This window comes from Pithys albifrons, chromosome 2 (genome assembly GCF_047495875.1).
Source record: "Pithys albifrons albifrons isolate INPA30051 chromosome 2, PitAlb_v1, whole genome shotgun sequence".
In the NCBI taxonomy this organism is placed as follows: Eukaryota; Metazoa; Chordata; class Aves; order Passeriformes; family Thamnophilidae; genus Pithys; species Pithys albifrons.
In genome coordinates, this window is record NC_092459.1 from 61,768,556 (window position 1) to 61,780,704 (window position 12,149).

Genomic DNA, 12,149 nt, shown 5'->3' on the forward strand with positions numbered 1-12,149 from the left:
TAAAGTGTAATGTCAAACCCAACAGTTAGGGCATTTGATGTCTTTTGTGAAATCATTGGGCTATTGTGTTCGGCTCACCCTAGAAGGAAAGCAAAAGCCAGGAAAGAGTATTTACACTTTTTGATGCTCCAGATATTAATTATTCAGCTATGACAAACAAAATACAGGAGGGCACCACTCAAGTCTTAGGCTACCTCGTTATTCCTGTTTTATGGCTGCATCTTCACTGTGCAGGTTTTCTGTTGCTCCCAACTCACTGAACCTACCTATGCCACTATATCTAATTTAAAAAGCAAATATCAAAGACAACCAAATTTTCATTCTGGGTCAACACCATGCCGACACAAAGCCAGGAACACACAGCAGCACTGTGCTCTACTGCTGATTTGCAGTCAGGAGGGTTCCATCCACCACGAGCTGGACTGACCTGAATAATGAAAGCCTACAACATATGCGTAGCCTTTGCTGGTTTGCAGTCACTATTATACCATCCAGTCGTGATGCATGCTTTATGGAAGACACATGGATGCTTTCTCATCCCTCAGCTGGCCAGTATGTGTAAGCTGGGGAAAAACTATAGGGCAGATTTGCCTCATACTGCATTCACCCTGTTAAAAACCAACATGATGATTTCAAACAAAAAGATAAAATAGTCTGGTGGATATACATAAATATTTATTATCAGTTTAACTTCATTTTACTAAAGTCTTTAAACAGTTTTGTTTGGGGTTTTTTTGCCAAAACGTTGCATCTGACAGTTGCTGCTGTCATAGCTTTTCTGCACTGAGAATGCACAGCTTACACTTAAGATTCCAAAACAGTCTATTCAATATAAAGAACCTTCAACTTTAGTGCACATGGAGCTATTTAAAGATCGGTAAAAAGAACTCCCCTTCCCCCTCCCAAATTAAGAGTCTGTTACAAAAAGATTTCATTACCAAAAAGTGAATATACAAATACTAAAAAAATGCTGGCTTGAAAAAGTGATTTCAGAATTTACTGTACATATTGTAACAATTTATTATATAAGCTGCTTCTACATGCTGTAAAACATTTATACACATTCTTTACAATTTGTACATATTTAAATGGCTGTATCAAACAACACTGTGCTATGGAATTTTGGAAGCAAACAACTAAAACTGGGAGAAGAAAAAGACAAGATTTATAAAATGTGAACAAAACTCATGACACTGAAAAGCATCTAGACTTAGGCTTAGTCTCGTTTGGTTTGGCTTCAGGTTATTCAGGCAGACCTAGATTTTCCTTCTAGCACAAAAAAGTAATACCAATGCAAAACACAGTAAGGCAACTATTGAACCAGCAGACTGTACCCGTCACTTAGAATGGCTTATTGGTAAAATGCCTGTTCTAGGGCTTTTGTTCCTAAAATGTTTATTTTCTAGGCACATTTTAGCAAAACCTGCATTTTGGCTTTCCTTCTTGCCTATGGCAAGAAGTGAATTACTGTAGTTGGTGCCCATTGTGAACACAGTCGGTGGTGGCTTTTTTGGTTTGATTCTGTGAAAAGCCAAGGCCTCAAGTGGTATTTCAGTAGTATGAAAGAGGACACTGATAAAACATGATGCTCAAAGCACAGAGTTTGTGTGATACCTAATGTGATTACTCAGTACTTTTGTCACCTTTCACTTTGCATTAGAAGGCAACGAAAAGTTAACCTGACCCAACAGCATAACATACTACTACACGAAGACCTGAGCTTAGTTGGAATCTGGGGACTTTTACTAGTTGGGGTTAGATGTGGCAGTGCCCCTCTGGTGAAACACTTCAAACTCTCAGAGGGGAAGCTGGCCCTGTAGAACACCAGTGCCTTATGACACAACACTGGGGGGGTCAAAGTGCTGGTACGGGAAACCGTTTTCCACACCTTCCTGAATGGCTCATTCCTTGTTTGTACTTTGTCTTCTTACACAGTGCATAGCGAGAAAGAGTGAGCCTGACATAAGCTCTGAGGTGGTGTGCCACAAGTACAAGATTTAGTTAGAAGGAAAAAGAAGAAAGGGAAGAACGAATTATATTTACCAGAAGTCATAATGGGAGCAGTATGCCATGGCTGCATATGGGAAGGAAAACTTTGGAACAAAGCATTCATTCAGGAGATTATCCTGAACATGTGCCAGAAACATACATGAATATAATTCCTCCTGGTTATGAATCGCTAGAGAGGTCAATTGAATATGAGTATTAAGTAATTTCTCAAGTTTGTCTGCCTTCCCACTTAATAAAAAGATACAAATGTGTAACTCTGATGTTGATTATGTTTTTGGAAGAACATCTGATAGACACACGTCTTCATTAAGTCCATGGCAATATCACTTCGATAACTTAGATCCCTATAACTGACAGCATTATCTAGCTGTTTTTATTTAAATGATGATACAAATGGGAGAGCATTCAAGATAACAGAAACTTATGATTAAGGCTGATAAAGTAAAATTTTGAATAATACTTTTTTCTACAACTGATTCTTCTTGTGGGGTTGGTTGTTTGGATTTAGGTTTTGGGTTTGGGTTTGTTGCCTTTTTTTTAGTTTGTTTGGGGGGATTTTTGAGTTTTTTTTTTAGCAAAAGGTAACAAGTTTTTATTTGCATTCCCCCATATCAAAAAAGCACTTTGGAGTTGCTCTTTGTTGTTGACTACTCCTTATCTTCTACATCATAGGAAAGCGGCTGAGTGCCTGCCTCAGCTTCTGTGCAATCTGAAACAAAGAAACAGAACACATTTAATTTGTAGTCACTTGACACTGTGCAGAAATATGATTGCAGGGTAAGAAATTGTTTCCTCATGTGATGAAAAACTGCAGGTTTTGTGCATGTAGAACTCTCAAAGTATTCATTATAAAGACTTTCCTTCTCATATATGCACTTTCTGCTCTGTTCATTTTGTACTTTCACTGCTCAGGTTGTGTTGGAGAAAGCATTTTAGGCAGGGCCATCATCTTGCCTATTTGCTTATCTAGCACTGCACTACACCAGAGAGCTACAGCAATGAAGCCAAATTTTTTTCAGGAAACCCACTTCCCTACTGAAACAAGGCTGAAACATCCCAACAGAGCTCCTGTGCAGTCCCCACAGCTCTTGTGGTAGCCAAGACCCCACATGTAAACATGTACTGAGGTAGAGAGAGGTGGTACAAGGAAACTGGTCAGGCTGCAACCAGGATGACTGGAACAGACTGGACAAGAGACTGAAAGCAGCTAAGGGGAAACCTGTGCCTAACCCCTATCAGATGTGTCAGAGAAAGTAAGCAAAGTGACCTGATGGGAGATCTAAAATTGTCATCCACTAAAGATACTTCTCAAGCCCCACTGGCAAATTTTACTGCTGTGAAGGGCAACCAATTAACTCCTTTAAGTGATAGAAGTCAAGTTTCAGCACACCCAAACTTGCATGTTTTACTAGTACACCACATTAGAAAATCTGTTTTCTGGTTTTATTACGAAAACACAAGGAATACATGCATGAGAACTAAGGTTGTAGGCAGAGTTCTCAGACTTAACATATTGAATGCCACCTAAACCCCTCCGGTCCCTCCTGCCCCATGCTTGTGTACATCAGGCTTTAAATCACAGAAGCTTCTCTTATCACTCACATCCTATGGGAAGAAAGTTTTGTTCAAATGTTTTATTGTTATATTCTGTGCAGCAGGCCTTGCTTACTGCACAACACAGAACTAAAATTCTTTATAACTCTAGTACTGACATTGAAAAAAGATAATGTTGACAGCTTGACTTCTTTTAAGGTTTCTGAACACTGTTTTTTTAGTTCTAATAGTACTGTCTTTCTTATAAAGGTAGCAGCACAGTACATTCCAAGGAAATAGCCCTGAAATACTGCACCTTACCGTTTCATAAAACTGTGCCTGCTGCTCCAGATAGAGGCGAATGACGCTGTTGTAGTCATAAATCCGGTTACTGTGGAAGTGATTCATCTCAGCTGCAATGAGACCCAGGAGACAAATTATTTAAGAGATGCATTTGTAATTAGGAACAGCTTCACTCAGTTCAGGTTAGTAACTGTGCAACAGACTCAGTGTCCAGCCCTGCCAGCACAGTTAATGTTCTCATGTTTCCACAACTTGTTTTGCCTGTAGCACTCAAGATATGATGGAACTGTTTGTAAAATTGGTAGGATATCAATTACACACAAATAAAATCTGGACACTTCCTGGACAAAGTCACATTCTTATATTACAATACTGAGGTGTACAAAGATTCAATAAAAAACACAAGCAGATTTTTCTCCTACTGAGGTAACTGTTCTTTCCTGAAGTGTTTCCAGCAGATTTTGGCTAAGACATTCAGATTTCCAAGGGTATGGATATCAAATTGTAAGCCACAGCCGTAAATATTTAGCTCAAACTGATCATAAAAAAAAAAGATACAGCCAGCAGTGTCTGACCCATTCATGAATGAGGCTGTTTCAACAGGTACCTGAGAAACAGCATTACTGAATCCCTAACACCACTTTCTGTACCTCATCAGATCACAGTTTAGGGCTGGAAAAAAAAGTTAAATATGTTTGAGATATCAGTAAAGAGAGAAGAAATATTCTAGATTGCAGAAGTCATCCTAGAAGTCTGTTCCACAACTGCCAAGTATACAGCACAATCCTCTTGCATTGCTGTGACCAGAAAGAAGTGGGTGGGGAGTTTTCTTAGTTGTTTTTAAAATCAATTTTGTGTGCTGCTCTGACTTTTGTTATGTAAAATATTGAATACTCTTGGTTTTAACTCAGCTAAAAAAGATGCAACTCCCTCATCACTGAGTAGTCTTCTTGAAGTCAGTCACAGGATGCACTTAAGGGCTTGATATCCCGCAGGACTGAGACCTGACTCCTCACTTCCCTCGTTTTTCCAAGTGCAGTGTCCTGCATCTCATATTTACACCATCTCTAATCTAAGGAGGAAAAAAAACCATTCAAAAAACATCCAGGAAATAAAATCTTATCCACAAGAACATGAATCTCAACTGGATTGTGTCTGACTAAACCATGAGTCAGAAAAACACCTCTGTTCATGATGAACTGCTTCTTGCACTAGGGTTCATGCTCTTAATGTGAGACAATATCATTTCAAAATCAAAGAATCAGACTGGAGTAGCTGTTCTGTGGTTTTTTAACTGCATTTTTAAAACATGTGCCTCTTGCTATCCCAATGTGAGATTTAGAAGAAAAAAAAAAGGAGAGGGGTTGCAAAATAACTGCAATTTAAAAAAGTCTAAGCAGGTCACAAAAAAAACCCACCACAAACAACCCAAGCCTAGCTCTTATTCCAGTACAAAGATTTTCTTTCAAAGTATGTTACTTAACAGATGTCCTTCAGAAGTCTATAACATTGCTATTTAGCTCAAAATTTGGTTTACCTTGTAGTGCATAAGCCATGGTGCTCACACGTTTCACCATGTTCTGTTTGTCTTGTGGTGTTATTTTACTGGTTGCAACTAACTTATCACTTTCCTTCACTCTTTCTATTGCTCCCTGTAGAAACATAATGCAGGAAAGATTAAAACAGGAGCCAACTTTGAGGTCTCTATAGCAACCTAAAATGCCACTAGCAACATTTTTGAGTTTGTGCACTATATACATACATACACACACAATACTGATTTCTGCCTTCTAATATTTTCATCCAAAGCTTGTTACTTCACTTTATTGCTTTCAAGAGTCCTTGCAAAAAGTGACTTCAAACACAGGCATGAACAGAGTCATCAGCAAGCTGAGTTTGGTACAGGCAGAAATACACAAGGATATATCTATATATATATAAATATAAAGAGGACAAAAGGACCAAGTTTCAAAATACAGCTGAACAACCTCAGTGACACCCCAAAGCCTCGAATTATCAAACGCCTGTAGAACCTTTTTTGCACATTGTACAAAATGAGGCAACATGAGCTATTTTTCAAGAGACTACAATTCATTGCAATGCATAATCATCGATTCAGGAAAATCCCTTTGTCCCATAAATAATAAGCACAAAAAGATACGCCTTTCCTACACAATGTATTTGTGCCAAACGACATTCAGGAGAATCTATTTACATGTCTCTTGGCAGCAGGCTTATGTTTCAGGTTTTAAAAACATTCCCTCTCCTTTTATATTTCTCCCCAGTGATTCTGTGGGATGAGCGACTGTAAATGTCCAAAGGAAAGAATACACAAATCTGATATGCTTTTATCTTTGTTGCTCTTCAAAAGTATGTTCTTATTTTATACATTTAACATTTCAAGTCATAAAAAAAAACAAACCACATACTTATGTACTTGCTTAATACTGCACAATTTTTAGTCTCCTGAAATACATTACAGCAGGCACATGACCATAAGGAAATCTCTAAGACCACAAAAAAGGCATAATATCCAAACCCAGACATCACAGTTTTTGTATTACAGAGAAACAATTGGTTGTTTTTTGTTGCTGGTATTTTGTTTTGTTTGTTTTTAGTTCCCTTCAGAAATGTCAGCTCTTGTCTGGTTTTTGATATAAAAGAAACTTTTAGGTAGTGCATGATTATTTATCACACATCAGTAAGCCAGTCATGTAAGTGTACACAAGTTTTCCTACAATACTGGTAAGGTTTTAATATCAACTATCACATAATGCTCATATATTACAAATTTACAGTACCACTATTCCCCACACTAGGACATGAAGTCAACCTGAACAAAGACATGAACCCTCTTCTGCTCCGCTATGACAGAAAGTCATGAGATTCTCAAATCTTGAGACACGCTCTAGCTTCCCTCCCCTCTAAGTACTTCTTAATTTAAAAATCAACACATGAGTTTCACAGAAACTTTAGTGCTTCTAGAAGCAGGGACAATGCTGGACAAATGCAGGTACCACACCACCACTTTTGCTGCTGTCCCTACTGCCCAACCCCAAAGGAAGGGCTCTTCACGTACCTTATGAGCTGCTATGATGTCAGGGAAGCAACCAAGAAATCCCTTGTATTCATGATTTGTTTCCATCAAAAAGTGAAGATCTTTCTTTGGCTAATAAACAAGTATCAGCATTAGTAAAAGTGTCTGTGGCATATTAACAATCACAGAAAAGAAATTATGATGCCAAAAAAGGGTGAAGAATAAAAAAGGGAAGGAAAGAATAGAAAAAGCCCAAAGCAAAGTAATAATTATTTACAGAAAATTTTTTCATAGAAGAAAAGGTTTTTATTAAAATATAAGATTTTTAGAATAAAGCACCAAGCATCAGTGAGCAGATACCTCTGTCCTTTGTTTTAATCAACAATAACTTATGAAGGGATGGGTTTTGCCTTAGATTTTGTTCAAGAGGAGTTACCAGTACAACCTCATCACATGTACAATCTCATTACTTATACAAATGTGTAAAGGCACAGGTGCACCTCCTTAGCTGTCAACTTGGCAACTTGTTTTACTTTGAGATAAAGAAGATCTGCATTTTGGAGACTTTAAGCTTAACAGACAAAAGATTAATTTATGACTTGAACACCAATCAAGGTTTATTTCAGACAGATTTTTACTGAAGCAGGTAACTGCATTGTCAAAGCAATGAAACATAGACAAGATCCGGATCATGTAGACATCTGGGGAGTACACAGGGAAGGCAGAAACACTATCCCTGACAAGGCAGCTCACTGACATCAGAAAATAAATGCATTTAAAGAGGAAGCAAACATTTTAGTATTTTAGAAACCAGGATTTGGGCTTTCTGAACCAACTGAAATATCTTCCCCACCACATCCCTTCTATATTGACACAGTGAAGAAAAGATGAAAGTGCACTTAAAAAGTGTTAATAGCAATTTCATTTAATTGGTCTACAGCACCAGTAGTTATGTTTTAACAGAAGAGAAAAAAAGTCAGAAGTGATTCACATATGTTTGTACACACTATGCCAGTGCATTCATAATACTCCTACCTGATCTGCTACAAGACTGGCTATTTCTTCATAGGTTTTCCCTGCTTCTGTTATTGCTCCATTGAGATCAGTTTCTCCTAAAAGTAAACATAAACATTCAAATTATAGGAATTCAATTACAACAAGAAATTTGCCTGGATTCAAAGTAAACTTATAAAATAGCTTATTATAAATAATAAATGCCTAGCCATCCTTCTATAAACAGCAGTAATAAAGAATTTAGAAAAATATTAAAGGAGGAAAAAACTGAAGATCTTGTAGAAAATAGGTCCAAGGGCAGATAGGAAGCGGGAGGCTCAAATAACCTTTTTCATTGCCAACAAGATTTCTGACCCTTTAGGAACATTCAGATAATATTTTCAAGCTCTGTAAAAATCACTGGCTTTCAGAGTGAGTTTTTAACTTTCATCATCAAAGAAAACAGATCAAAGGGCCCTACAATCTACACTTAACAATACAGACATCACCACAAATCCTAAGCTAGACAACATCACAAGCACCATAACACTGTATTACTAACAGGACACAGCTACATTGGACAAAGATGGAAACAAGCCTTACATTCTTGTATTTTTCATGGCACTTCACCTTCCCAAAAGACCACACACTTTTTCCATCCTTGTTAACTTGACCAAAGCATGTAAGTCAACAGTACAGAAAGCAAATTGAGGTAGAGAGTAGAAAGGGGAAGGTATACACTTTGCAGATATCAAACTTTAGTTTAAGAAAAAAATATTATTCTCAAGCTTTCAGATGTGTCTTGATATTAGGCAAAGGTTACTCTTTTATGAACATTTTGGTTTTATTCAATAGACATTCATCAGTGACTTCATTGAAAATTACCATTGATTTCATTAATGATTAATCTGAGCATTAAAGCCCCTTGTTTTACTACAACATACGGTTTAATCTATGTTAGAGACTTATTATATAGGATTCCTTCATTTTAGCATGTCCTAAAGGGAACAAGGTAATGACTGAATGTTGCTTCAGTTCTATCAATCAATTCTTATTCTCCATTAGACTGATTTCATAAAGTCGAAAATCCTTGAGAGAAAGTGATTGATCCTCAGGATTAATAAGTCCAACAACAAAAACATCGCTAATGAAATAATTATTTTTTCTCCTATTTGAGCCTGTTAAGGATAAAATAAAAATAAAACCAACATAAACTCCCAGTGTGAGATCTAAGAGGTACATAACTCAAAAGGTATCTTCACATTTTTTAAAACAATAAACAAACCATGGAGGTGATCAATTTATTTCAGGCAGGCTTAAGTAACTTCAGTATTTCACAATTCCCATGTTTGCTCTGAAGAAACCTGGAAGTAACTGCTGCTACACAAACTGATTCCTAGATTTTGGGATAAAACATGGTGTAGTTTTAGAGTCAGGAGCCAGGTTGATCTAGATGATGTTGTACATTTCATAATGCCCTAAAAGACAATGACTTTTCCTACCTGGAGAAAAAGAAAGAGGAAGAGCATGTATATTTAAGTTGAAAGAGAAAATCCTCCCTTTCTGTGCAGAGTTCACTCAAGGAACCTGCATAGATTAAAGCTCCAAAGAATCTAGACAAACCCTCCCATCTACAATACCCTTTAATTTGGGGCAGCAGGGAACAAAGCCAGCTTGTAGAAGGCACAGGGTACATTAAGAGCTTTTTCTACTAGCAGAGTCAGGGTTCTTTAATCAATAGAAAAGCAGAAAGCCCTAAATGCTGCTGACATTTATCATGAAGTTATGCTGGTGTGCATTACATATCCCCACCAGAAACAGAGGGTGCTTAAAAGCATTGACTAAAGGTTATTACAAAAAGAACAGTTAAAATGGCCAGTAATATTCTACAGGTATTTTAACCCAACCACAAGATGAAACTGATATTTTTGTTTACAGACCTGCATCCTGTCACAAGGAGATGAAGGAAGATGTAAAACTATGAGGAGCCTCTTGGAGTTATTTAATAGAATGTCTCTTAGCAGTTCAACTGCTTGATAAATGCCAATGATAATAATTTCTGAAGAAATACACCAGACATATCTAGGGAACGAATACTCTGTTGACTGGGACAGCAGAATTTTTTCATCAGGAAGTGTTTTTGTTTTCTTTTCTTTCAAAGTATGTTTCAATATAATTCAATGAGAAAAATTATGAAGCTTGATGTACTAGTAGCAACTATTTGTAGCAAAATTTTTCTTGATAAGTACATCTCAGACTAACAAATTCAGCACACAAGCAGATTGTAAGGCAAGATTTGCCTGTTGCTAGTTGGCAGGATAGCGCAGCTTGCAAGGAACAGCCTAACAGAATTCCTGAGGGGTGATGTAGGATTAGGAGATCTTACTATGCTTGAATGGCATTCCAGTCATTCATGTTTTCTTAATATAGGAGAAAGACTCATCCAGATTTGGTGCTACAAAAGAGAAGCTATGTTATTTATGGCCACGTTGACCTAAGAGCATTGAGTGATGAACTAAGATAGGCAACATGCTGCCAGGCTGCAAGACACTTCCAGGTAAGTTCTGTTGCTGTCCAATATGCATTTTTGGACCAGGATCATGCTTGCAAAGAATGCACATGTTCTTAAAACCAATTGGACAGTACATAGGCCCATGGACAACTTAAATCAGAACCTCTCAATGTGTCCTTAATAGTTTTAAAGGTACCCTTACCTCTGCAAATACCAGGGACAGATTCCTAATATGCACTGTGGCTGGCAATTAATTGATAAGACTCATTCTGTAGCACAAGAAAAAGAGCTTCAGTGAGTCAGATTAGTGAGTGCATCTTGCCAGGTGCAATCTTAAAACATTTTAGGCTAGAAATCAGAAGAGAAGGCAGTAGACATTTGCTGAGCAAGCAAGGCAGCACTGATGAGATTGCTAAGGACAATAGATACATCCCATCTTAACTATGCAAGTGAACAAACTAACAGTATATATAGGATGTCAGAAATCAGCTACCAGTAGCTGAAAAGCTGAAATTGTTTGTGTCATCAAATCAGTTGCTGCAATCTTCAGTGGCCTACATGCCAAACTTCCAGAACTTTAGTATTAAAAAAACCGCCAACCAAACAACCAAACAACAAAAAAACCCCAAAAAACAAGGATGAAGAGATTTGGCTCCCAACAGAAAGTGAACTGAGTGCCTTTAAGTATGACTGAATGAGCCACTCCTTTTTACTGATAGTCCAGAAAAATCATAGCTCATGATCAGCCTAGCTACCACTTCTTCATTTGAAGGAATGTGCCATCTTTTAAATACTAAGATCAGAAAAGCTGCATCCTGTCAATTCAAATCCAGGTGCTTATGGCTCTTGCACAGAGTCTGCTCAATCCACAGATCTGTACCTCACAGAACGATCAAGTGAAATTGTACACAAACAGCTGGCAGGACAGAGTTAGGGCAGCAGGGATGAAGACATTTAAAGCCACGAGTGCATTGTACTTGCTCTCTCTTCCTTGGAACTCCATATAAAAAGTAAAGACTCTCATATATTATTAATTCAGAAAAAACACACTGGTGTACTATTTATTGAAAAGAACAAAATATATGGAATCAGAGAAAAAGGCATCTGTGGGAAGAGAATTTTCCTCAACAAGATACTAGGCACAACTGGGCGAACAGCAAAGAGAGATATCCTCACCTTAGTCCCAAGCATCATAGGAACTACTCTTTCATACCTTTCAAATATGCTGGAAATGAAGTTGAAGCTTCCCTCATTTGCTGATTTGCAAATTCAGTACCCTAGCTTTAAGCCATATTGTTATCTCTTTACCCTAGTAAGAGAATGTGTGTTATAACTCAAGCAATTTTCAGTCCTTTGTCAAGAATTCGTGCTACAGATTCTACCTGGCTAGGATTTACAGTTTTCTAAGCCATGCTAAGAGTACATAACCATGCAAATCCTCTACTTCATTCTCACACCCAAAAGAAACCTTTTAGGCATTATGTTATGCTCCAATTCTAACTAAGCAGTCATTCTGTTGAAGTACAGAACACAGATGAGAGCAAGCTACAGGGACTATGCCTATTTCCAATGCTTCCAGCAGCAGAGAACCTGAGCTTCAGAAGGTTGCACTTTAATACATGGTTTATGGGGCAAAATGTTGTTATGAGTACAAAGCAAGGGATAAATGAGTAGTCAGAGTAAGTACTGCCCAACTAGTAGTTCTAAGTCGGAAATATTTCAGGAAGCCTCTATGCTATAACATTTAAGGTTTTAGAACTG

General features: G+C 37.6%; 1 protein-coding gene across 2 annotated transcripts in view; it reads right to left on the minus strand.

Annotated features, from left to right (window-relative positions):
- Positions 1–653: 653 nt before the first annotated feature.
- SNX9 (sorting nexin 9) overlaps positions 654–12,149 on the minus strand; it is a 63,310-nt gene continuing 51,814 nt past the window's right edge. For both annotated transcript variants that reach the window (XM_071549248.1, XM_071549247.1), the window contains exons 14-18: positions 7,919–7,995; positions 6,926–7,015; positions 5,384–5,498; positions 3,865–3,956; positions 654–2,719 (exon numbers count right to left, since the gene is read on the minus strand). In XM_071549248.1, the coding sequence (XP_071405349.1) occupies positions 2,672–2,719; positions 3,865–3,956; positions 5,384–5,498; positions 6,926–7,015; positions 7,919–7,995 (422 nt within the window). In that variant the 3' untranslated portion in view covers positions 654–2,671. The remainder of the gene's footprint in view (positions 2,720–3,864; positions 3,957–5,383; positions 5,499–6,925; positions 7,016–7,918; positions 7,996–12,149) is intronic.